The 25,728-nt window shown below is 38.6% G+C and overlaps 1 protein-coding gene and 1 pseudogene across 3 annotated transcripts in view; both read left to right on the plus strand.

The window, feature by feature from the left end:
- Nucleotides 1–2,928: 2,928 nt before the first annotated feature.
- The window catches only part of UBXN4 (UBX domain protein 4), a 53,181-nt gene continuing 30,381 nt past the window's right edge, over nt 2,929–25,728 (plus strand). Inside the window, exons 1-6 of one of the 2 annotated variants that reach the window (XM_080799797.1) lie at nt 2,929–3,298; nt 11,700–11,802; nt 14,993–15,021; nt 15,550–15,668; nt 16,299–16,473; nt 25,254–25,347. In XM_080799797.1, coding sequence (XP_080655923.1) covers nt 11,723–11,802; nt 14,993–15,021; nt 15,550–15,668; nt 16,299–16,473; nt 25,254–25,347 — 497 coding nt within the window. In that variant the 5' untranslated portion in view covers nt 2,929–3,298; nt 11,700–11,722. Of the gene's footprint in view, nt 3,312–11,699; nt 11,803–14,992; nt 15,022–15,549; nt 15,669–16,298; nt 16,474–25,253; nt 25,348–25,728 lie in introns of both variants that reach the window. The other variant, XM_080799796.1, reaches the window with a different exon arrangement.
- Nucleotides 3,660–10,270, plus strand: LOC308339811 (large ribosomal subunit protein uL6-like; annotated as a pseudogene). Its single transcript has 3 exons — nt 3,660–3,698; nt 9,581–9,793; nt 9,921–10,270. The product of its transcript is annotated as a large ribosomal subunit protein uL6-like (transcript).

Below are 25,728 nucleotides of genomic sequence, written 5' to 3' on the forward strand. Positions count from 1 at the left end.
GCGTCACTTATCTGCTGTATGTAGAAATTCCTACCTCTTGGTTTAAGAACTGTTTTCTGAGCTCCAAACCTAGCATATGCCTACTTAACATCTCCACTTTGTGTCTCCAGCACTCCAAAAACATGTCAAGTTTTGAACTCACATCTTCATGCACTCCTCCCCCTCAACTTTCTCTTCCTTCAATGTTTTCCCTCTCAGTAACACCTTCTATATAATTTCTTAAGACAGAAACCCAAAATTTCTTCTTGACTCCTCCTTCCTCAAATTCTGTATCTAATAAATCCACAAAACTGTTGGGTCTGCTTCCAAAACATCAAAAGTATCCACCTCTCCATCTCCCTTACACATGGACAGTTGCCTCTTAAACCAGTCTCTTCACATTCACCCATCCCACTTCCAATCCAGTCCATTTAAACTGTAGCATAGTTGCATGTTAAAAACACAAGTCTTCTATGTAACTCCTCTGTTTAAAATTCTTCAGTGACTTTCTGCAACTTTGAGAATAATGTCTGCAATCTTTAATATGATTTCCAAGGCCTTGTGTGATATTCTTGCCTATCTTTCCAGCCTCATCTGCACTACGTTTTAGCCATTCTGGACATTTCAGTTCAAGTGTGCTGTTCTCACATTAATGCTTCTTCTACCCTGATTAGTCTTCTCCTTCACGTGGTTAGATTTTCCCTGACATGTCATTTCCTCAGGAAGGGCTTTTCCTAACCCTGCTATCCATGTTTGGCCATCACACATTTTTGGTCATCATCACACATTTCTGAAGCCCTTAGAATCTCCCCTTTTGTGACATTCATCCTCACTTACAATCACTTGTTCAGTGTCTGCCTTCCTCTTTAGATTGTGCAGTCACAAAGTCAGGGCCCTTGTCTGATTGCCTCACTGTTATCCATGCCAGGTATGCATGTCTAGCTCAGAGTAGATGAGCAATAACTATCTGATAAATGAATTAAAGGCTATGAATGATTCTTTTTTTTTTAAAGATTTATTTATTTATTTATTTGACAGAGAGAGAGATCACAAGTAGGCAGATAGGCAGACAGAGAGAGAGGGGGAAGCAGGCTCCCCGCTGAGCAGAGAGCCCGATGCAGGACTCGATCCCAGGACCCCGAGATCATGACCTGAGCCGAAGGCAGCAGCTTAACCCACCGAGCCACCCAGGCGCCCCTGATTCTTTTTTTTTTTTTTTTTAAGATTTTTTTCATTTATTTGACAGAGAGTGAGAGTCCAAGCAGACAGAGGGAGAGGGAGAAGCAGGCTCCCCACTCAGCTGGGAGCCCGATAGGGGGCTTGATCCCAGGAGCCTGGGATCATAACCTGAGCTGAAGGCAGCAGACACTTAAATGGCTGAGCCACTTAGGCGCCTTGGCTATGAATGATTCTTACATTGTTTAATTCTAACATTAGAAATAAAGACATCGTTCTACTGAAAGAATTTATGGGTTAATTGAATTTTTAGAAACCCATTTAAAATTAATATGGAAGATCAACTCTTAATTCTTCTTGAGAAATTATGTCCTATATAAGCAACAATGGTCTGTAATCAGCATTATGTTTCAGTGTATATAAACACTATATAAGAGGCCTGATTGGAAAAAAGTAAATACAAATCAGAGTGCAATCTGTTAACTATTTTTAGGTAAAATAGTTATAGGAAAGAGGTGTTTTCAGATGTAGCCCCTTAATCCTGCAAAGATTGTCAAATGGTTGTACTGCCGAGGGGACAATTCAACTGATGTAAAACGTATAATATGACATACGCAACTTTAAAAAAAATATATAAGCCTTAGCTAATAGTTATTAGAGACTCTGTAATTCCAGAAATGGAATTACATTACAGTATGGGCCAGTTTTCATTTTATTAAAAAAAAATTTTTTTTTAAAGATTTCATTTTGAAGTAATCTCTACATACAAGGTGGGTCTGGACCTCACGACCCCAAGATCAAGAGTCACCTACTCCACCGACTGAGCAGGCCAGGAGCCCTGGGATCTGTTTTTATTTTATTTTTATTTTTTAAAAGATTTTATTTATTTATTTCACAGAGGAGATCACAAGTAGGCAGAGAGGCAGGCAGAGAGAGGAGGAAGCAGGCTCCCTGCTGAGCACAGAGCCCGATGTGGGGCTCGATCCAAGGACCCTGAGATCATGACCTGAGCCGAAGGGGGTTTAACCCACTGAGCCACCCAGGCGCCCTCAGTTTTTATTTAATGGCAACCACCCCCAAAATGCCATTATCTTGATTATGGAACATTCTCACGTAAAATTGTAAACAAAAGCATTATCTGCCCTCCTCTTTTGTATTACCACGGAGAACGAATGCTTATTCTCCGCTTTTCAGTCACTTTAGAAAGCAGCTGTGGCAATAGCATAGCCACTGTTTTGAGGTTTTGGATTGATCTCTGGCCAACGACTAGGAAACTGCGGGAGGCTTGCATTCTACCAGCACCTCCCCGCAGATCACAGGCTGTATGGTATTACAGAGGTTGACGTTGCGGTTTTTACCCTTTCTCTTTTTCAGTGTTGGGCCACTAAGTTCAGCAGGAGACGAAGCCCACTTAGTTCCATGCAAAGAAGCACCTACCTTATCACACAATGGCCATTAATCATCATAAAGAATTACATCGTCCACAATTAGGATTTCAAACCGGGGCGGGGACGACTTCCTCCATACTTAACGTTTCAATGAGACGGCGGAGGACACCTCGTAGACAGTGGGCACCGTGTCCTCTCCTCCCCTTTACAGATTGGAAAAAGGCTCTCTCACTGCTGCCCCCTTCAGCTGTGCCCCGGAAACGACAGTTACGTTTTCCCCAGAGGAGGAAAAGAAGCCTAAGAAGACTACAATTCCCGTCATGCTTTATGAAGGCGTCGCCGTCGCACCGTAGCGGTTAGTCATCTTTCCCACTGGCTCTTCCACTTCCGGAACTGCGGAGTCTGAGGCCTAGCGGCCGCGCGCCCACACCAACTTGCCAACGAGACAAGGCACTGGGGCGCGGTGCCCACGGCGACGTGCGGCGTCACGGGGCGCAGAGCGCGCCTGGTCCGCGCGCTTGCGCGCGTCCCAGGGGACTGCTGACGGGACTGCGTGCTTGCGCGGAGGCGGGGGCCAGATCAGCTGGGGCTGTGGGGGCTGCGGAGCCAGACGAAGGAGAGGGCGGGGTCAGCTTCGGGACCGCGGCTACAACACTCCGAGCGAACGCCTGGGCCAGAGGAGAGCGATGTTGTGGTTCCAGGGCGCCATTCCGGCCGCCATCGCGTCGGCCAAGAGGAGCGGCGCGGTCTTCGTGGTATTCGTGGCAGGTGAAGGGGGCGGGGGCCCGAGTTGTGACCGGACACTCCTTCGGCCTACCTCCAGTTCTAGCCTTTCTTCCGAACTCCGACAGGCCCAGGCTGCCGTCCCTGGTTTCCCAGCGCTTCCCCTTTCCGTTTGGGACATGCGGGGCCTGACTAGGCCCCCAGCTCCCGCTTCTCCCACACCCCGGCAGGAGGCACGGTCCCCGCCTCGCCCCACAGCTTTTAGAGCCCCGCCTACAGCTCTGGCAGGGCACGGGGCCGCGTCCCGAAGGCCCTAGCCGCGTACCCCTGCTGCGCCCCCTAAGGAGTTGGCGCACTTAGACCCCAACAGCTCTCTCTCGGGCACCCCGGTAGATGTCTCTGCCCCCGAGGACCCGCTTCGGGATGCTTAACGTTTGTGTAGCACAAGTGTTTAGGTGGGGATAGAGACAGGCCATTAGGCAGGCAGTTCGGTTCGTAATTAGTTGTGGACTGTCAGGAAGAAAGCTGTGTCATCGGTTAGCAACAAAGAGAAACCACCTGATGTTCACGGCTACTGGCGATCGTACGTTCCTGAAACGCAAACTTTTGAGCTTTATATAGGTTGGATTTTTTTTTTTTTTAAATTCTAACAGGGGGAGAGAGTCTAATGTGGAGTATTTGCTTTGTTGCAACTTGGTTTTTGTACCGTTTGTTTAGAAGAAGTAGCCTTTCAGTCTTTGGTTCGTTTTGCTGTCTACCTAGTCTAATATCTATAGTTTCGAGAACGTGAGCTAACTCATTTATCCTGTGTTACTCTGGTTTATTTTGCTCCGTCTTTTATTACTACCCTATTTTATTACAGAAATCTTCTAGATTTACAGTAGACCTAAGCCTCTATGGTTTTGCTATTCTCATCACATGAGCCAAATTAGTGTTTGTGATTTCTATTAATTTGAGGTGTATTATTTCAGCAATTTATGCTTAATAACGGTGTACTCATTAACTTAATGACCCTTGGGAGACTAGATAACAGCTCTATAACTTTATGCACCGCCATGAACAGAGGCTAAAATATGAGCTTCACTTAAAATTAAGTTTGAAATTTATAATTGTTTTAAGTTATGCCAAATTTTTAGTTCATTGTTAATTAGAAGAGCAGTTTGATCCTCTTGTGCGTCTTTAGAGTTATATTTTAGATGCATAACTGCTGTAATCCTGTAAGAAGAAAAAGGGTAAAAAGGGATTAAAAAGGAAAGGAAAATTAAATTATCTATACTTATTAAGAGCATAGTAGTAGTTTTATGACATTTTAAGTTGTTGTTCACATAAAATCTCATTGATTTTTTTTTATTTTTTTAAAAATATTTTATTTATTTATTTGACAGAGAGAGATCACAAGTAGACAGAGAGGCAGGCAGAGAGGGGGAGGGGGAAGCAGGCTCCCTGCTGAGCAGAGAGCCAGATGTGGGACTCGATCCCAGGACCCTGAGATCGTGACCTGAGCCGAAGGCAGCGGCTTAAGCCACTGAGCCACCCAGGTGCCCTTTTTTTTTTTTTTTAAATTTTTTTTTCATTGATTCTTTATAAGTAGAACAGATATTATTATACCCATTTCTTAGTTGAGGAAATTTATGTCCACAGTGGTTAAGTGACCTGCACCAGGATCACAAAATATTTCCATCTTGTCCTGACAAATTTTTTTTTTAGCAGCTTCAAAAAGCTGTGTTTTTTGTTTTGTTTTTTGTTTCTTGAGAAAAACTGAGAAACTGTAGACCTCATGGATTAATGAAATTGATGTAGAAGTCAGGAAATCTAGGATTATGGTAGTCAATTTTTAATTTTTTAATTTGTTTTAATTTATTTTTAATTTTTAAAAAAGATTATTTATTTATTTATTTCACGGAGAGAGAGAGACACACACACAACACAGCGAGAGAGGGAGCACAAGCAGGGAGAGTGGAAGAGGGAGAAGCAGGCTTCCTGCCCAGCAGGGAGTCCAATGTGGGGCTTGATCCCAGGACCCTGGGATCATGACCTGAGCCAAAGGCAGATGCTTTTCGACTGAGCCACCCAGGGTGCCCTGGTAGACATTAAAAAAAAAAAAAAAAAAAAGATTTATTTATTTTAGAGGGGAAGGACAGAATGAGAGGGAGAGAATCCTCAGGCAGACTCCCAGCTGGGTGGGGAGCCCAATGCCAACTTTGATCCCAGGACCCTGAGATCATGACCTGAGCTGAAATCAAGAGTCAGACACTTAACCGACTGAACCACTCAGTCTCCCTGATGGTAGTCATTTTTAAAACAAAAAACACAACTGATGGTGTCTAAATGTTCCTAGAAGATGCTTTTGGACTTAATAGTTAATTTTAAATAAGAAATGCTAGATTTAATTAATGAACATTAGGAAACAGTAGTGCTAGTTATTACAGTAGCAAAATAAAGTTAGAGGTCTTTGGGATTCTGTGTCTGTGTATGTGTGTGTATTCCATTAACTTCTTACTGACGAGCACACATTACATGTTTGCGGAATATCAGTGACTCTGTTGAATGTTTGTAGGAACTCCGTTACCATCTGTCAAAGGAGTTTGTCTCTTGACCTGTTTAAAATACTGTTGGCTTTTCTAGAGTTTTCGGACATTAATCCCGAACACTAGGTAGGATTAGTTTCACTCCAGGAGTATGTAGTTAGTGGGGTCTTGAAACTGCAACCCTTGCATATTGCCTGGACCTTTGTTATAGCCAGAACTCATGATTTTCTTAGATGGGATACCCTGACAATAGTAAAGCAGCTCAGTAGAAAATTAAAAAGAAACAGTGAATCTTGAAACACTGAGAAAAATAAAATAAAATTAAGATGTTTAAAAGAAAAAAGAAGAAAATTAAGGGCACCTGGGTGTCACATTTAGTTAAGTGACTGCCTTTGGCTCAGGTCATGATCCTGGAGTCCCGGGGTCGGACCCGCATTGGGCTCCCAGCACCATGGGGAGTCTGCTTCTCCCTCTGACCTTCTCCCGTCTCATGCTCGCTCGCTCGCTCTCAAATAAAAATTTTAAAAAAAGAAGATTAAAAAGATATCTTAAAGGCTGGAAGAATGGTCTTGAGGGCATACTTTGTTTCATATAACCCCTCAGTTGGGAAGCACTTTAGGCAGGTTGTTTATATTTAGTGAAATTTTCATAGACGAATTAAAGAAAATTATAGAATTAAAACTGGAGAGATTACTACTAGTTCAGACAAGAACTTAGCAGGTATTTTTAAACTATTATGTCTTTGTAAATTCAAAAAAATAAAACTGAAGGTTTTGATTCTGTTCTTGGGAAGGTAGAATATTCTGACAAGGATCCTGAAGCAAAGTGTCAGTTCACAGACTAGTGTTGCTAGTGGGCTAAACTTTTCATGACAGACACTATTTACTGCCTTTTTTGGTTCCAAAGACCAAAAAAGCTTTTAGATTTTGACTAGTTGACATTTTCTGGGTTGGAATTCCTGGCTGTACTAAGTTCTGCAACTCTTTGCTTCTGAGTTTGTATTGTTCTTTTGTTTGTTTGTTTGTTTTTAAGATTTTATCTTATTTTTAATCTCTATACCCAGTGTGAGGCTCAAACGCACAACCCTGAGATCAAGAGTCACATGCTCTACCTACTGAGCTAGCTAGATGCCCCTGTATTGTTCTTTTTAAGTGTCTTTACTTTGGATGCTGCTGATACTACCAAGGATACAACATTTTCTACTAAAATTTTAGGCCGACCTAACTCTATAGCATAGTTCATATACTGATTAATAAGAAACTAAAGATACTAAAGTTGGTTAATAATTTTACTCTGTAGAATTAAGGTAGGTCTCAGTGGGTTAAGGAATTCCATTCAGCTTTACATCTCTGTTGGTCAAGCAGCTGTTGCTGCTGCCACTAAGCTTAGTTATGCACAGATACTGCTAGTGGGGATGTGTTATTTGGGACCATCCCCACGTGGTACAACATAGTGAAAAGTACCAACTTCAGAGGCAGGAGAGCCATACTTCTAGCTACCCACTTGTCATCCCCACTTAGATGCCTCACAAGATCCTCAAGTATAAAAGTATATTTACTGCCTGAACTTGTTTTTCTCCTCACCAGTGTTGTACATTTAGTAAATGACATGACTTTTACATCCAGATTGATAAACTGTCCTCTGGGAGTCATCTTTGAATCTCAACTCTTTAGTCATCTCTTGTCTCATGTTCCATGTTGTTTATGACATTCCCAGTCACACAGGCCTTTTCCTACGCATAAAATCCTGCTTAGTGAACTGTTCAGGCTCTTGGCCCAGCTCAGCTTTTTCATCCTTTAGGTCTTAGTTTAAATGTCACCCCAGAGAAGGCTTCCCTGTCTGATCTCAAAGGGTCTCATTATTTTCTTAGATCAGTTCTTTCTTTCACAGCATTTATTAGTATAATTATTTATAATTGTTTACTAAGTATATTTTTTGTAGCATTAGATTTTTAAACTCCACTGAGAGCAGACAGTGTCTCATTTGTTTCACATTTAGCTTATAGCCCAATGCCTCGGACAAAGTAAATGTGGAATAAAATTGTGAATGTATGAAAAAAGAATGAATAAAAAGGGTCCTTATTACCTCACATTCTTCTCTAAGGATGTTTGTAGTAAGAATGTTCCCATATAGCTATTTTCTAGGTTGATAATTTTGTCATTCACTTGGAATTTTACATGCCACCCCATAGTGTTTGAAGATGTGCTCAGAATGATGTCGCTGCAAATGATAATTTCCCCCCATTTGCTTTCTCAACATCTGGGAATCTGTTAATGGGCATTCTTTTTGGTCCTGGTCTGTGGATGTGTTCTACTCCCTGTTTACTTCTCCATGGCCAGATTTGTCAAGCTCCTCTTCCTGGATCATCTCACATAGAATATACTCAAATATGCAGCATTAGTCAATTATTGTAGGTATGCCAGGATACTTACTATACAAGAAATATAGCTATTCATTCCACAGAATACTTATTGAGAGCTTGCTATATGTCTGGTACTTAACATATGCCAGGTTGTGTTGTAGGCATTTCAGTTATATTAAAAAATTATATTAAAAAAGAAAACAATCCTTGCTCTCATGGAGCCTGCATTCTAGTTGTGGGGGACAGTAAATATAATAAGTAAACACATGGTCTATTGGAAGGCCAAAAGTATTACAGGGGAAAAAAGACCAGGAAATTAGAGAACTTTGGGAATGCCTGAAGGCTGTCATTTTATTTTTTATTTTTATTTATATATGGGACTTGTGGACCTTAAGCTCATGACCCTGAGATCAAGAGTTGCATGCTCTACTAAGCCAGCTAGCTGCCTGCCCCTAAAGGCTGTCATTTGAAAGTAGTGTAAGTAGTGTATAGTCTACTGGGTATTTACCCCAAAGATACAGATGTAGTGAAAAGAAGGGCCATATGTCCCCCAATGCTTATAGCAGCAATGTCCACAGTAGCCAAACTGGAAAGAGCCGAGATGCCCTTCAACAGACGAATGGATAAAGATGATGCGGTCCGTATATAAATGAAATATTACTCAGACATCAGATAGGATGAATACCCAACTTTTGTATCAACATGGAGGGGACTGGAGGAGATTATGTTTGGTGAAATAAGTCAAGCAGAAAAAGTCAATTATCATATGGTTTCACTTACTTGTGGAACATAAGGAATAACATGGAGGACATTAGGAGAAGGAAAGGAAAAGAGGAGAGGGGGAAATCGGAGTGGGAGACAAACCACGAGAGACTGTGGACTCCAAGAAACAAACTGGGGGTTTTTGAGAGGAGAAGGGTGGGTGGATGGGTGATCCTGGTGGTGGGTAATTAAGGAGGACATGTATTGCATGAAGCACTGGGTGTTATATGTAAGCAATGAATCTTGGAACAGTACATCAAAAACTAATGATGTATGGTGACTAACATAACACAATAAAAAAAAAGTAGTGTATAGTAGGGAAGGCTTTATTGAGAAGGTAATATTTGACCAAGAACTTAAGGGAGTTGAGTGTTGACCATGTAAATATCTGTGGGGAGAATATTCAAGGCAGAGGAAGCAACTAGTACAAAGACCTTAAAGTAAGAGTCTTTTTATATTAGCAGAATAGGAAAAAAGTGAAGAGATATGAGGTCAGAGAGGTAACTGGAGGCGTGAGGCCATTTGTAGGGACTTTGACTTATAATGTAAGGGAAATTGGGAGCCATCGTAGGATTTTGAGCAGAGTATTGATGTGGTAAGACTCTTTTAACAAAAGTTGCCATGTTAATAATCGACTGAACAGCTTTCCACATCTACTGCAGTCAGCAGTCAGACTTGGCATTCCAGAAAATGTCGACATCACTGTGAAGGGATGCACAGTTATTGTGAAAGGCCCCAGAGGAACCCTGCAAGGGGACTTTAGTCATGTCAGTGTAGGACTCTATCTCCTCAGAAGGAGAAAGAGGAGGCTCCAAGTTGACAATTGGTGGGGAAATAGGAAAGAACTGGCTACTATTCACATAACTTGTAGTCATGTACAGTATATGACCTGGGGGACAGGGTACTCCTGGCTGGCTCAGTCGGTAGAAGACCTGGGGTGGTGAGTTTGAGCCCCAAGATGGGTTGTAGAGATTACTTAAAAAAACAAAAAACAAAAAACAACGAAACAACATGATCAAGGGGGCTACAGTAGGCTTCCCTTACAAGATGAGGTCTTTGTATGATCACTTCCCCATCAACATTGTTATTCGGGAGAATGGTTCTCTTGTTAAAATCTAGAATTTCTTGGGTGAAAAACACATCTGCGGGTTTGAATGAGGCCACGTATTGTTTGTTCAGTATCTCAAGTCCAGAAAGATGAGTTAATTCTTGAAGGAAATGACATTGGACTTGTATCAAACTCAGCTGCTTTGATTTAGCAAGCCACAACAGTTAAAAACAAAGATATCAGAAAATTTTTGGACAGTATCTGTGTTTCTGAAAAAGGAAGAGTTCAGCAGACTGATGAATAAGATCTAAGTTGTCCAGCTACATCAACAGCAAGATGCTGGATGATTTTTCAGACTTATTTATGGTATTCTTTTAAAGATTTTATGTATTTATTTGACACAGAGAGAGAGAGAGATCACAAGTAGGCAGAGAGGCAGACAGAGAGAGGGGGAAGCAGGCTCCCCACTGAGCAGAGAGCCCGATGTGAGGCTCGATCCCAGGACCCTGAGATCATGACCTGAGCCGAAGGCAGAGGCTTAACCCACTGAGCCACCCAGGTGCCCCTCAGTGAATTTTTATGTATTAACACACACGTAACTCTCATCCAGATAAGATACATTTCCAGCACCCCCAGAAGGCTCCTTCATGCTCTTTCCCAATCAGTAGCACCTCTACCCAGGTAACTGATATGCTGAGTTCTATCACCATAGATAACTTTTGGATCAGCATAACTTTTTTTTTTTTTTTTGAGATTTATTTACTTTAGAGAGAGAGAGAGAGCATGCTCGCAGCATGCATGCGACCAGGTGGAGGGGCAGAGAGAAAGGAAGAGAGAGAGGAGCAGACTCCTGCTGAGTGCAGAGCCCATCTCAGGTCTCTGTCTCAGAATGCTGAGATCATGACCTGAGCCGAAGTCAGGAGTGGACACTTAACCTACTGAGCCACCTAGGTGCCCCTGGATAAGTATATCTTCTAAAATTAGCGTACCTGTGATAAAAAGCAAGTCCAAAACTGCAATCACAATTGCACCTGTTTCTCTCTACCTTGGAGGAATTCTGGGGAGTGATGATGTGGTGTGGGGACATTGAGCTTGACAGAAAAGTACTACATAAAAGAAGACTGTTGCATATTTATTTTCTAAAATCACGTGTACAAAAGCCAGAATAGCTGCTGTACATTTCCACGATGACTTGTAATTACTGTGGTACTATTTGCTTCATAATTTGGATGTCTTTTTTAAGAAAATATTTTGTAAAATCTAGATAGCTTCATTTTTTTTTTTAAGATTTTATTTATTTATTTGACAGACAGAGATCACAAGTAGGCAGAGAGGCAGGCAGAGAGAGAGGAGGAAGCAGGCTCCCCGCGGAGCAGAGAGCCCGATGTGGGGCTCGATCCCAGGACCCTGAGATCATGACCCGAGCCGAAGGCAGAGGCTTTAACCCACTGAGCCACCCAGGCGCCCCTAGATAGCTTCATTCTTTTTCATTACATCTTCATTTTTTTTTTTTTCCCGCAGCCTAAGCTGTTTTTTGTTACTTTTTATAATGTTAACAGTGCATATAATCATGCTTTTCACTTTATGGGAAAATTTTAGTTTTCACACTTGGTAGAAAATACCAATTTATTTGTAGTATTTATGGGATTATATATTTTATTTGAAATTCCATATTCTAAGGGAAAAGAATCAGCAGATACTGGCCTTATAAGTATCCTTGAAATGTTTTACAGGTGATGATGAGCAGTCTACACAGATGGCTGCAAGTTGGGAAGATGAGAAAGTGACAGAAGCATCTTCAGACAGTTTTGTTGCTATTAAAATCGATACCAAAAGGTTTGCTTATTTAAGTGTTAATTTTTTAAGTATTATAATAATTATCTCTTGTGATTTATGGTGATACTCTTAGACTTTAAGAATGTTGATTTTTTTCTAAGGCATATTGGGGACTTAAATTCTGATTGCCATTTTCCAAATACATCATGGTATCTTGCTGAAAAACTTTTAAGTTCTGCTGGTCCACCAAACAACAATGTGACATGTATCAGAGATGCAAAAGAACTGTGATTCCTCAGCTTCTAAGAACTTAGAAGAAACTGTAAATTATATATCAGTTATCTCTGAAAGGTTGACCACTCTTTTGGATCCTATTTTTAGGAATGAAGCTGTTTACTTCAGTAGGAGTAAGGACTTTTTTAGGTCCCTCACAGTACTTGATATCCGCAAGTCTCTTATTTGTCAATCCATTCCTTCTGTCCCCACCCCCGCTTAAAAATGTTTTTTTTTTTTTTAAATTATAGAAAATTTCAAACATATACAAAAGTAAGTGGATAGTATAATGAACTCCTATGTACTTGTCAACTACTTTGGTAATTATCAATTTTTAGTCAGTCTTGTTTCATCTATACCATGACCCATTTCCACCCATGCCATATAATTTTGAGGCAAGTAGTCATCGTGTCACTTCATTGATAAATATTTTAGTATGTCTCTAGAAGATATATTTTTTAACATTAATTAATCTAAATTTAGTATGTGAAAAACTAAATTTCTTAACATAGCTAAAATACTTAAAAAAATTAATAACAGTTTCTTAATAGCAAATATCCAGCTACTGTTCACATTTTGAATTGTCTTATCTATATCACAGTTGTATTCTTAATATAGTTTGTTTGACGCAGGATCCATCAAGGTCTACACATTGTGATGTGTTGATCTCTCAAGTCTCTTTTAGTCTATAGACTTCCCCCCTCTCTTTTTTTCTTTGCAGTTAATATTTTGGGGAAACTAGGAGATTCATTCTTTAGTTTCCTGCAGTATGAATTTTGTTGACTGCATCCTTGTTAGTGTTATCTGGTTTGTTCCTCTATCCTCTCTTTCTTGTAAATTGACAGTTGGATTCAGGTTAGTTTTTTTTTTTTTCCATGATGACTACTTCATAAATGGTGGTATATCTTCCATTCTTCCATTAGAAGACATATAATGACTTGTTGTCTTGCTCTATGATGTTAGCAGCAGGCATCGATGATCAGTGCCTAGAAACATTAATTCATTAGCAACTATAAAAGGGTATTCCTGTCCTTTTGATACTGATAATATCAGAATGAATGAGTGATGGTTAAAAATTACTGTCAAGATTAAAATAATTTGCAATTTACCTGTAAGTTAGTAGGGTTTTTTATTTTTATTTTATTTATTTAAGTAATTTCTACATCCATGGTGGGACTCAAAACTCATGACCCTGAGATTAGGAGTCACATGCTCTTCTGACTGAGCCAGCCACGTGCCTCAGTTTGTAAATTTTTCATTAAAAATCTTTTAATATAAAAATGTCATAAAACCATAGTGGTTTGCCTCACAGCAGGAGTTGTTGAATTATGTATTTATTGAGCTGTAATACTTTAAAAAAAAGAATCTTACCATTTTAATGTATATCCTCATTTATATTATCCATTATTTCCAGAAGCACCAGTAATGGCAGGAAGGAATATAGGGGTATATTGGAAACATGGAAGAAATGAGAATATCAGGATTTTTGAGGTTATACACAGACTGATGTAACTAGCAATTTTTCTTTTGAGAAAAAGGGAGGTGGATGGAGGAGGGGCAAGAGGGAGGGGGAAAAAGAATCATAAGTAGGTTCCATGGCCTGTGAGGAGCCCATTGTAGGACTTGATCTCACATCCCTGAGATCATGCCCTGAGCCAAAACCAAGAGTCGGACGCTTAGCCAACTGAGCTACCCAGGAGCCCTGTATCTAACATTTTAAAAAATAAATTTCTTTATTTTTTTTCTTTCTTTTCTAAAAACAAATTTCTAAAAGCATTTACAGGAATACCTGTGTGTAGTGATGGTTGCTATTTCTTTATGGACTGCCTGCTAATAGAATCTAATGTGTCTTATAAATGATGAAAAGTTAATTTTATTTACTATATAAAAATTATGAAATTAATGTTCTTGTAGTATTTTAGTGTGTATTTATTTATGGAGATACCCATGTTGAAAATAAACTGTTAGGAAATGCATCAAAAGTTTACGTTGGTGGGGCACCTGCCTGGGTAGCTCAGGGATTTAAGGGTCCCACTCTTAATTTCTGCTCAGGTCATGATCTCAGGGTCCTGGGATAGAGCCCTGCATTGGGCTCTGTACTCAACAGAGAGTCTACTTGAAGATTCTCTTTCTCCTCTCCCTTTTCCCCTGCCCCCCCCTTTTAAAATAAATAAATCTTTTTAAAAAAGTTCACTTTGGTTATTTTTGGGAAGATAGGACTCTTGGTACTTTTTTTCTTTATACTTTTCCCATTCAGTTTTCAGATGATTTTATGGTAATTGTGGTTTATATGCAGAAAATAAAACAAATTTCTAATTCTTGGAAATACTAATTTGATTCTTGGTATTACTACTCTATATTGATTAGTATGTCTTACTTGTATCAGAATGTAAAGTCTCTTCTATCCCTGTCCCTAACCACCCAGTTCCCCTTCTCTGGAGTGACCAAATCAAGAAAATTTATTTCCCTCCCCTCTCTTACATTCTTGTTTATTATCCTCCTCTTTTTTACAGAAGTGGTAGCATTTTGATGTACTTTTTTCTGTCTTTTTTTTAATGACTGCTTAGTTAGTTTTTACTGGTGGATATTTAGGTTGTTTTGAATTATTAATACAAAATACGATATTATCATTTGCACAGGTAAATCATAAGCATTAATATCCTGTTGTTACAAGTTAAGATATTGTATTCAGGTATACTTGATGCTTAGGAAGCAACATGGCAGAGACCTACTTGATTTTAGTCACCAGATCCGGCCACCAGTTTGTGGGTTGCAGGAATGAGTATAATCTGAAAATGATAAAACCAGAAAAGGTCTGTAAAATAAGAATTGTACTTTTCTCCTTCCAACTGATGAATATGAAAGAAAATAGTACTTCAAAAAATCATTTTAATGATATCAGTAAATTTTTATGAAGCAACTGAGTATTTGGGAAACGCATATATCTAGTGATTTTCTATTTGATTTTGTTTTACAGTGAAGCCTGCCTACAATTTTCACAAATCTGTATCCTTTCAATAAAGAATTGGTTTGACAAATATTTTGCTTGAGGATTTGCCTTTCTTTTGGTTAATTCATGACATTTTGAAATTAATCATTTTTATTTAGGAACTCTTGCATTCTTGTTTATGGGAAATTTATACTACTAAGTGTCATTTGAGATAATACATTGTAGCAAAGGGGATCATAGAGAGTTTTTATTTTTTATTATCAATATCTGGAAAGCAATATGGGACAGTTTGGATGGAATGTTAGAAGAAGCTGTCAAGCTGCAAGATAGATGTAGAAGTTACAAAAGAGGGGAATGTAGTGGATGATCCCCACTCAGTTATACAATACAAATAAATCATAAATCAGTTAATCTACCACATGTATGACAAGCATAATGATAAGGTAGTTGAAATTATTTGGTAAACATGTTAGCTGGTAACATTGTGAAAATCACAAAGACTTGTTTTGCTTTGTTGTCAGTAGTATTTCATAAAATTATTCCCTTGTTTTTCATGAATTGTTAGACTTAATTAAATTGTACAGATCCCGTAGTGTGTGTTCCATCCAGTTTCTTTATTGGAGACAGTGGAATTCCCTTGGAAGTAATAGCAGGAAGTGTTTCTGCAGATGAACTTGTTACCAGAATTCACAAAGTCCGGCAGGTGAGAAGGAACAGAATTTCTTTTTTTTACAAACATGGGAAAATGGTATGTCAGAAACTTGACACTGGAGTATTTTTGGAGCTGTCTGTATAACCAGGAACCTGCCATGCCATTAAACTTTAAAGGTAGTAAATATTATTTTCCTGGATTGATTTCAAATATAGCATTGTGAAATTATAAGTACCTGAACCTAATGAGTGACTTCTTACTCTCCGTTCTTCTTTCCTCCCTCAGTCAACTACTAATAAGCATCACTATTACTTTGTTGCAAGAGAGGTTTCACATTAAGGTCCCAAACTGTATTGCTTGACACATTTTATGGAATTTAGTCAATTTCTCATTAGTATCCCCTTTGGGCAAATGGCTAAGATAGCTTGAAGCTTTTTTCCTTGAACTAATTTGAAGGAAAATCAGTGTGCTTTGAAAATCTTTTTATGCTCTTGTCACATTGTAGTTGAATTCTATGGTGTGATTTTGCCATGTTTAGGATTATACAGTTTATATTAATCTATTTAGAAGGTTTAGTACTTTTCCCTCTTATGGAGACAATTGACTTTTATTTTGGCCTCATCTGCCAGGTAGATTTAGATTCTTACCTATTTATTAAATTCCAGTGTGTTTTCGCCCTAGATGCACTCATTAAAAGGTGAAACATCGGTGGCAAATGGCAGTCAGTCAGAAAGTTCAGTCTCTACTCCACCCACCTCGTGTGAACCTAACAACACTTCTGAAAACTCTCAGTCCAGAAATGCGGAGCTTTGTGAGACACCACCCACTTCTGATAGAAAGTCAGATTCTGCAACAGGTAATTTTTAGTGTACCCTTTTGGGTATAGGTAGAAGTACTCCATCATTTTGTTTTAAAGGTCAGGGATTAATATCCTTAAAAAGAAAAATACTGTGTTTCTCCTCTGTTGCATTCATTTAACTTTAGATTTAAGGGTTGTCTTAAATACATGTGTTGGTCTGATAGTCACAGAAGAGAATGAAGTCAGTGAATATGCCTTTCAAATCCAAATAGGCAACAGTCCAGAATAGTTGATTTGTAATTTCTTTTACTGTGCTATATTCAGGGACTGTTATTATGACACTGAACAGTTTTATAAATATCTTTCCAGCCAGAGGATTTTGAAAGGTTGAAATGAACTAATGTATTTGGAATTGTTTTTATGACCTGTAAGATGCTATACACATTTAAAAAATAGTATTTGCATTTTTAGAGATTAGAATTAAAGTTAAGTGTAAAATTATGGAAATAAGAGATGTGATTGCAGAGGGGTTGATAGAAAAAGGCAAAAGAGAAAATTTATACCATACATTAGGGATTGTGTTCAAAGTTGCTTGGTGTAAAATATCTTTGTATTGGGCAACACAGTTAGATAAAGAGTTAGAAGTTAGCAGATTAGTATCCTAAAAGATAATTCTACTCTAGCTGAAGTTACACATAACGGGTTTTGAATATTTGAAGAATAGCTGCCAGGTCCCATCTCAGTAGTCTCATTTTGAGGTTTTACATCTACAGATCACTTAGGTTCTGGATGCACACAGAACTAGGGGATGCTATAATGAATGTAGCCCATATAGCTGTATGGCAGGATACTTAACTTTTACGTTTACTTGGATATTTATCATTGCCAAATTCTTCGTTCCCATTTGAATATGTTTTCCTCTGGTATCATTTTTCTTCACCTAAAATACTTCCCTTAGCATTTATTTTCTTTTTTTTTTTTCTTTAAAGATATTATTTATTTATTTCATACAGAGAGAGACCATGAGAGAGGGAACACAAGCAGGGGGAGTAGGAGAGGGAGAAGCAGGCTTCCTGCTGAGCAGGGAGCCCAACACGAGGCTCGATCCCTGGACCCTGGGATCATGACCTGAGCCAAAGGCAGATGTTTATCGACTGAGCCACCAGGCACCCCCACCTTTTTTTTTTTTTTTTAAGATTTATTTATTTATTAGAGAGAGAGGGTACTCAAGTGGAAGGAGGGATGGGGTAGGGGAGCATTTTCAAGCAGACTCCCTGCTGAGCGTGGAGCCCAGTGCAAGGCTCTATCTCACCACCCATGAGAATATGACCTGAGCTGAAATCAAGAGTCAGACATTCAATGACTTAGCCACCCAGGTGCTCCTTGCTTAGCATTTCTGATTATTCGGGTCTTTTGGCAAAATACCTCCTTTGTCTCTGAAAAATGAAAGTGTCTGTTTTATCTTCACTCTAGAAAGATATTTTTACTGGACACAAAATTTGGGGTTTACAGTTATTTTTTTCAACCCTTTAAGGATCTTCTGGGCTCCATAGTTTTCTGATGAGAAGTTTCTGTTGATAGCAATGTTTCCCATATATGGAATATATTGCTTTTCTCTCTGCTTTCAGGATTTTCTCTTTCTTTGGCTTTAGCAGTTTGACCATATTATGCCTAGATGTGCTTTTCTTTGTGTTTATTCTGCTTGGGGTTTGCTGAGCTTCTTAAATCTGTAAATTTATGATTTTTGCCAAATTTGGGGAATTTGGAGCCATTATTTATTGAAATATTTTTCTCTTACCTTGCTGGAAATAATTGCATATATGTTAGGCTTCTTGATATTATCCCACAGATTCACATTTTTCTTTTTTTTCCCTCTTATTTAGATTGGATAATCTTATTGATCTGTAAGTTCACTGAATTTTCATTATCATCTTTCTACTCTTAAGCCCATCTGATGAATTGTTTTTTTTTTTAATTTTTAAGATTTTTATTTTAAGTAATCTCTATGTCCATGGTGGAGCTCAGATTTAAAACCCTGAGATTAGGAGTCATATTCTCTATTGAGTTAGCCAGGTGCCCCTACTGAATTTTTATTTGATTTTTTTTTTTTTTTTTGACAGACAGAGATCACAAGTAGGCAGAGAGGCAGGCAGAGAGAGAGGAGGAAGCAGGCTCCCTGCTGAGCAGAGAGCCTGGTGCGGGGTTCAATCCCAGGACCCTGGGATCATGACCTGAGCCAAAGGCAGAGGCTATAACCCACTGAGCCACCCAGGCACCCTTTGGTAATAATTTTTAAATTAACTTTTTTTAATAGACTTTCAAAATATTTTTTATGGTTTTATTTTTAGAGAGAGAACTCGCACAAGTCAGGGAGGGGAAGAATGAGGGAGAGAATATTAAGCAGACTCCATGCTCAGTGCAGAGCCCTATGTGGGGCTCGATCTCACCACCCTGAGATCATGACCTGAGTCAAAATCAAGAATCAGACGCTTAACCGACTGAGCTACCCAATAGACTTTTTTAAGAGCAGTTCTATGTTTATAGCAAAATAAAGAGGAAGGAACAGATTTCCTATATACCTTCTGCCCCACTATCTACATCCTCCACCAAAGTGATACATTTTGTTAAAACTAATGAGTCAACATTTGACACATTATAATCAGGCAAAGTCCATTGTTTACATTAGAGTTTTCTCTTCGTGTTAATACATTCTGTGAGTTTGGACAAATGTATTATGACATGTATCCATTATTATGGCAGCAGTATAGAACAAAGTATTTTTACTGCCCTAAAGGTCCTTTGTGCTCTGCCTATTCATCCTTACTGATCTTTTTACTGTCTTCATAGTTTTTGCCTTTCTCAGAGTGTCATACAGTAGTCTTTTCAGATTGGCTTCTTTCTTTTTTTTTTTTTTTAATATTTTTATTTATTTATTTGACAGAGAGATCACAAGTAGGCAGAGAGAGGGGGAAGCAGGCTCCCCGCTGAGCAGAGAGCCCGATGCGGGGCTCAATCCCAGGACCCTGAGATCATGACCTGAGCCGAAGGCAGCGGCTTAACCCACTGAGCCACCCAGGCGTCCCCAGATTGGCTTCTTTCACTTAGTAATAGGCATTTAAGCTTCCCTCGTGTCTTTTCATCACTTGATAGCTCATTTCTTTTTAGAGCTGAATAATATTCCATTGTCTAGATGTACCACAGTTTATTAATCTGTTCACCTACTGAAGAGTCATCTTGGTTTCTTCCAAGTTAGCAATTATGAATAAAACTGCTGTAAGCATCTGTGTGCAGGTTTCTGTGTTTACATAAGTTTTTTTACTTTCCTTGGGTAAATACCAAGCTCGTGATAGCTGGATTGTACTCTCAGGAAATGTTTAGTTTTGTAAGAAGCCACCAAGCTGTCTTCCAAAGTGGCTGTACCATTTTGCAGGTAAAATGATTTTGGATTTTCTTATTCTTCCTTCCATCTCCTCCTCCTCTTCTAAATTTTTATTTTGAAATAGTTTGACTCACAGAAAGTTAAAGTAGTTATACTCAGTCCCAGAGTACCCTTTACCAACATTTTATTTAATTTATCTTTTAATTTATTTCATTTCCCTTTACCTCATTGAGTTATAATAGTTCTGTCTCATTTCAGGATTGCCCTTTTTTTGTCTTTTCTCCTGAGAATGGGTCACATTTTCCTTTTGGATTGTGTGTCAAGAAATTTTTGTGTCTTGTACATTGTTACAGACACTCTGGATTCTGTTAGTGTTGATGCTTTTGTTTCAGTAGACACTTATCTTGCTTCAACTCAAACTCTGTCTTATTGAAGTGTGAGTAGAAGCTCTAATCTCAGTTCTTTGTAGTTTTTTTTTTTCACTTTGTTATGGAAAATTTCAGACCTCTAGAAAAGTAGAGAAAAATAGTATAAGAAATCCCATGAACTCATTGCCTTTAGGAGTCTTCAGTTCCTACCAACTCATGGCTGATACTGTTTCATTGGTGCCCCCTGTTCCTCTTCTCCTTGTCACTTATTATTTAAAACAAATCTTGGGCATCATATAATTTCATTTTAAAATATTAGTATGTAAAAGATGAGAACTTTATCTACCTGTCTGTCTATGGTAGGCTCCATGCCCAGTGTGGAGCCCAACTTGGGGCTTGAACTCATGATGCTGAGATCAAGAGTGAATCACTTAACTGAACCATGCAGGTGCCTGTAAAAGATAAGAACTTTAAAAAATAACCACAAATTGGTATCCCTTATGAAACATAGAAAGTTGAACAGTAATTCCTTTTTATCATTATTTATCTAGACAATATTTACGTTACACTAAATTTTTATTTGTTTGGAGTCCAGTATATTGTTACTGCTTGATGAGTCTTCTTTTTTCTTTTTCTTTTGAGTCTTTTTTTTTTTTTTTTTTAAGATTGATTTATTTGACAGAGAGATAGCGAGAGCAGGAACATAAGCAGGGGGAGTGGGAGAGGGAGAAGCAAGCTTCCCACCAAGCAGGAAGCCCGATGTGGGGCTCGATCCCAGGACCCTGGGATCATCATGACCTGAGCCAAAGGCAGATGCTTAACTGACGGAGCCACCCGGGTGCCCCTTGAGTCTTAGTTTTCATTTCATAAATAGATTTCCATTCTCACTGATTTTTTTCTGTAGCTTCCCACAGTCTGGATTTTGCTGCATTTTTTTTTAAGTTTGTATTTTAATCACCCAGTGCTCATCACAAGTGCATTTCTTAATTCCCATCACCTGTTTCATCCATCCCCCCACCCATCCACCTCCCCTCTGGTAACCATCAGTTTTCCGTAGTTAGAGTCTGATTCGTGGTTTGTGTCTGTCTGTTTTCTCCCTTTGCTCATTTGTTTCGTTTCTTAAATTCCCCATGTGAGTGAAGTCATTGGTTTTTGTCTTTCTCTGACTTATTTCATTTAGCGTTATACTCTCTAGCTCCATCCATGCAGTTGCAAATAGAAAGATCCCATTCTTTTTTATGGCTGAATAATATTCCTCTGTGTGTGTGTGTGTGTGTGTGTGTGTGTGTGTGTGTGTGTGTGTAAACATATCACATCTTCTTTAACAGTGCATCAGTCAGTTGGACGATGGGCTGCTTCCATAATTTGTCTATTGTAAATAATGCTGCTATAGATATAGGGTTGCATGTATGCCTTTGATTGAGTGTTTTTATGTTCTTTGAGTAAATACCCAGTGGTGCAATTGCTGGGTCAATAGGATAGTTCTGTTTTTAACTTTTTGAGAAACCTTCATACTGTTTTCCAGAGTGGCTGCACCAGTTTGCATTCCCATCAACCATACAACAGGGTTTTCCTTTCTCCACATTCTCTGCAATACTTCCGTTTGGTTTTAACCATTCTGGCAGGTGTGAGGTGATACCACACTGTAGTTTTGATTGACATTTCCCTGATAAGTGATGATGAGCATCTTTTCATGTATGTGTTAGCCATTTGGATGTCATCTTTGGAGAAATGTCTGTTCATGTCTTCTGCCCATTTTTAAGTTGGATTATTCATTTTTGGGGTGTTGAGGTTTTGTATTAAGATTTTTTTTTTTTAAGATTTCTATATATTTTAGAGAGAGCACATATGAGTGGGGAAAGGGGTGGAGGGGGAGGAGGAGGGGGCAGGAGAGGGACAAGCAGACTCCCTGCTAGACACAGAGCCCTGTGCAGGGCTGTACCCCTGAGACCGTGAGTGCTGAAACCCCATTGACCCTGAGACCATGACCCAAGCCGAAATCAAGAGCTGGACACCCAGCTGACTCTGAGCCACCTAGGCATCCCTAAGGTTTTAATTTTAAGTAATCTCCATACCCAATGTGGGCACAAACTCACAACCACAAGATTAAGAGTCCCGTGCTTCACTGAGTGAGCCAGCCAGTTGCCCCATGTTTGTTAAGTTCTTTATATATTTTGCTTACTAGGTTGCTTTTTAGTTTTGTTGATTGTTTACTTTGCTATGCAAAGTAGTCCCAGTAGTTTTTGCTTTTGTTTCCCTTGCCTCAGAACACATATCTAGAAAGATGTTGTTATAGTTGATGTCAGAGAAACTACTGCCTGTGCTCTCTTCTAGGGTCTTTATGGTTTCAGATCTCACATTTGGGTCTTTAATCCATTTTGAGTTTATTTTTGTGTATAGTGTAAGAAACTGGCCCAGTTTCATTCTTTACATGTAGCTCTCCAGTTTTCCCAGTACCTTTTGTTGAAGATTCTTTTTCCCATTACATATTCTTTCCTGCTTTTTCAAGGATTAATTGACCATATAAGTTGTAGCTTTATTTTTGGTTTTCTCTTGTGTTCTATTGATCTATGTGTCTATTTTTGTGCCAGTACTATACTGTTTTGTTTACTACTACTTTGTGATATAACTTCAAGTTCGTAATTGTGATGCCTCCAGCTTTGCTTTTCTAGATTGCTTTGGCTGTTTGAGACTTTTTGTGGTTCACAAATTTTAGGATTGTTTGTTCTAGCTCTTTGAAAAATGTTGTTGGTGTGTTGATAGAGACTGTATTAAATGTGTAGATTATTTGGGTAGTATAGACATTTTAACATTACTTGTTCTTCCAGTCCATGGGTACAGCATGTCTTTCCATTTCTTTGTGTCCTCTTCACTTTCTTTTGTCAGTGTTTTATAGTTTTCAGAGTACTGGTCTTTGACCTCTTTGGGTAGGTTTATTCCTAGGTATCTTATTATTTTTGGTCTAGTTGTATGTGGGAATGTGTTGTAATTTCTCTTTCTGCTGCTTCATTGGTGCATAGAAATGTAACAGATTACTGTGCAATAATTTTGTTACCTGTGACTTTACTGAATTCATTTATCAGTTCTAGCTGTTTTTTGGTGGAGTCTTTTGGGTTTTCTCACTATAATATCATGTCATTTGTGAATAGTGAAAGTTTTACTTCTTCCTTGTCAATTTGGATGCCTTTTATTTCTTTTTGTTGTCTCATTGTTGTGGCTAGGACTTCCAATACTGTGGTGAATAAAGTGGTGAGAGTGACCATCCTTGTTTCGTTCCTTACCTTAAGGAAAAAGCTTTTTGTTTGTTTGGGTACATGAATATTTATAATTTTTATATTTTCTTGTTGGATTGTCCCCTTTATTATTATATAGTATCCTTCTTTGTGTCATTATAGTCTTTGTTTTAAAGTCCATTTTGTCCAATATAAGTATTGCTACTCTAGCTTTCTTTTGACATTCATTTGCGTGGTAAATGTTTCTTCATCTCCTCACTTACTTTTTTTTTAAAAGATTTTATTTATTTATTTGAAACAGAGAAACAGAAAAAGTATGAGCAGGGGGAGGGGCAGAGGGAGAGGGAGAAGCAAACTCCCTGTTGAGCAGAGAGCCCCACGCGGGGCCGGATCCTAGGACTCTGGAATCATGACCTGAGCTGAAGGCAGATGCTTAACTGACTGAGCTACCCACGCATCCCATCCTCTCACTTTCAATGCAGGTGTATTTAGGTCTAAATTGAGTCTCTTATAGGCAACGTATAGATGGGTCTTGTTTTTTCATTCATTCTGTCACCCTGTATCTTTTGTTCGGGCTTTAGTCCATTTACATTTGAAGTAATTATTGATAGATATGTATTTATTGACATTTTATTACTTGTTTTGTGTTTGTTTCTGAGATTTTCTCTGATTCTTTTTTTCTCTCTTTCATGGTTTGCTGATTTTCTTCAGTGATATATTTGGATTTTTTAATTTTTATTCTTTGCATATTTATTAGTTGGCTTTGATTTGTGGTTTCCATTAGATTTGTATGTAACATCTTCTCTATATAGCACTCTGTTTTAACTTGACGGTTGTTTAAATTTGAACCAATTTTCCTCCCCATGTTTTAGGTATATGATGTCATATTTTACATCATTTTACTTTGTGAGCTCCTTGACTGATTTTTTTACATAAATACTCATTTTTACTATTTTTGTGTTTCCTGCCTTCATACTGTCATTTTTGGTCTTTCCTTTCCACTAAGAGTCCCCTTTAATGTTACTTGCAGGACTGGTGTAGTAGTCATGAGATCCTTTAGTTTTTGTTTTGCTGAGAAGCTGTTAATCTCTCCTCCTATTCTGAATGATGGCCTTGCTGGATAGAGTATTCCAGGCTGCAGATTTTTTCCTTTTGGCACTTTAATATCATGCAGCTCCTTTCTGGCTTGGAAAGTTTCTGGGGAAAAATCCCCTGATTGCCATATGGTATTTCCTTTGTATGTAACTGTCTTCTTTTGTCTTGCTGCTTAATATTTTTTCTTTTCTTTTTTTTTAAGATTTTATTTTTGAATAATTTCTTTACCCAATGTGGGGCTCAGACCTACAACCCTGAGATCAAGAGTCACACACTCTACTGATTGAGCCACACAGGAACCCCTTAATATTTTTTCTCTCTTACTATATTTTGCCTCAACAGGGTAACTGCCTTATTTCCCACTTATATACTGTTGTATCCAGATCCAAATGCCAGAATTAGGAATTGCTCGCTCCTTCCTTCCTTCCTTCCTCTGTCTTTTTTCTTTCTTTCTTTCTTTTCTTTTCTTTTCTTTTCTTTTCTTTTCTTTTCTTTTCCCTCCCTTCCTTCCTTCCCTTCTTCTTTCCTTCCTTCCTTCCTCTATGTCCAGTGTGGGGCTCAAACTCACAACATGGAATCGCATACTCTAGTGACTGAGCCAGCCAGGTGTCCCAGTAATCACTCATTTCTTATCTTCTCCATTATTAGGAAAAATTTGTAATGTTTAAGAAGATTAACAAATGTAACCCAAAATATTTATACATTTTAAAAATTGGCATTAAATACAATATTCTTCTTATTTCTTTTTATTAAATAATTAAGGAGGAGAAAGTTCAGGCCATGCCAGTCCATCTCAGGATCCTGGTGGATGTTCAAATCAGAAATCTCCGGAGGACCTCACTGTCCGAGTGGAAAGGTTTGCTCTTATTTTTGCAAGTAATATTTTTAAAAGAAAGTGGTTCTCAGTTATATCATTAATTTGAGTAAAAGTTAAAATTACACAAATGAAGTTTCAGAATCTTGGGTTGAAATTTTTTATTACCTGGCCAACTTGTATCCATAAAAACTATCTTCTACAAGTAAAGTTAGGTATCTCTGAAGTCATCAGTCACCTTTGGGTCTGATCAGCCCAAGAGTCTCTTTTTCACTAGTTTTTGATACATGTGTTTTTCTCTGCATCACTTCTGCTTTTAACTCTCTGTGCCATAGGATAGTAAGTTCCCAATGGGACGAACTTCAGCTACTTTTATGACTGTACTGAGCCTTGATTTTGCATAAGTGGGTGTCTGTTAAGTGT

Source organism: Martes martes, assembly GCF_963455335.1.
Source record: "Martes martes genome assembly, chromosome: 3".
Taxonomy (NCBI): Eukaryota; Metazoa; Chordata; class Mammalia; order Carnivora; family Mustelidae; genus Martes; species Martes martes.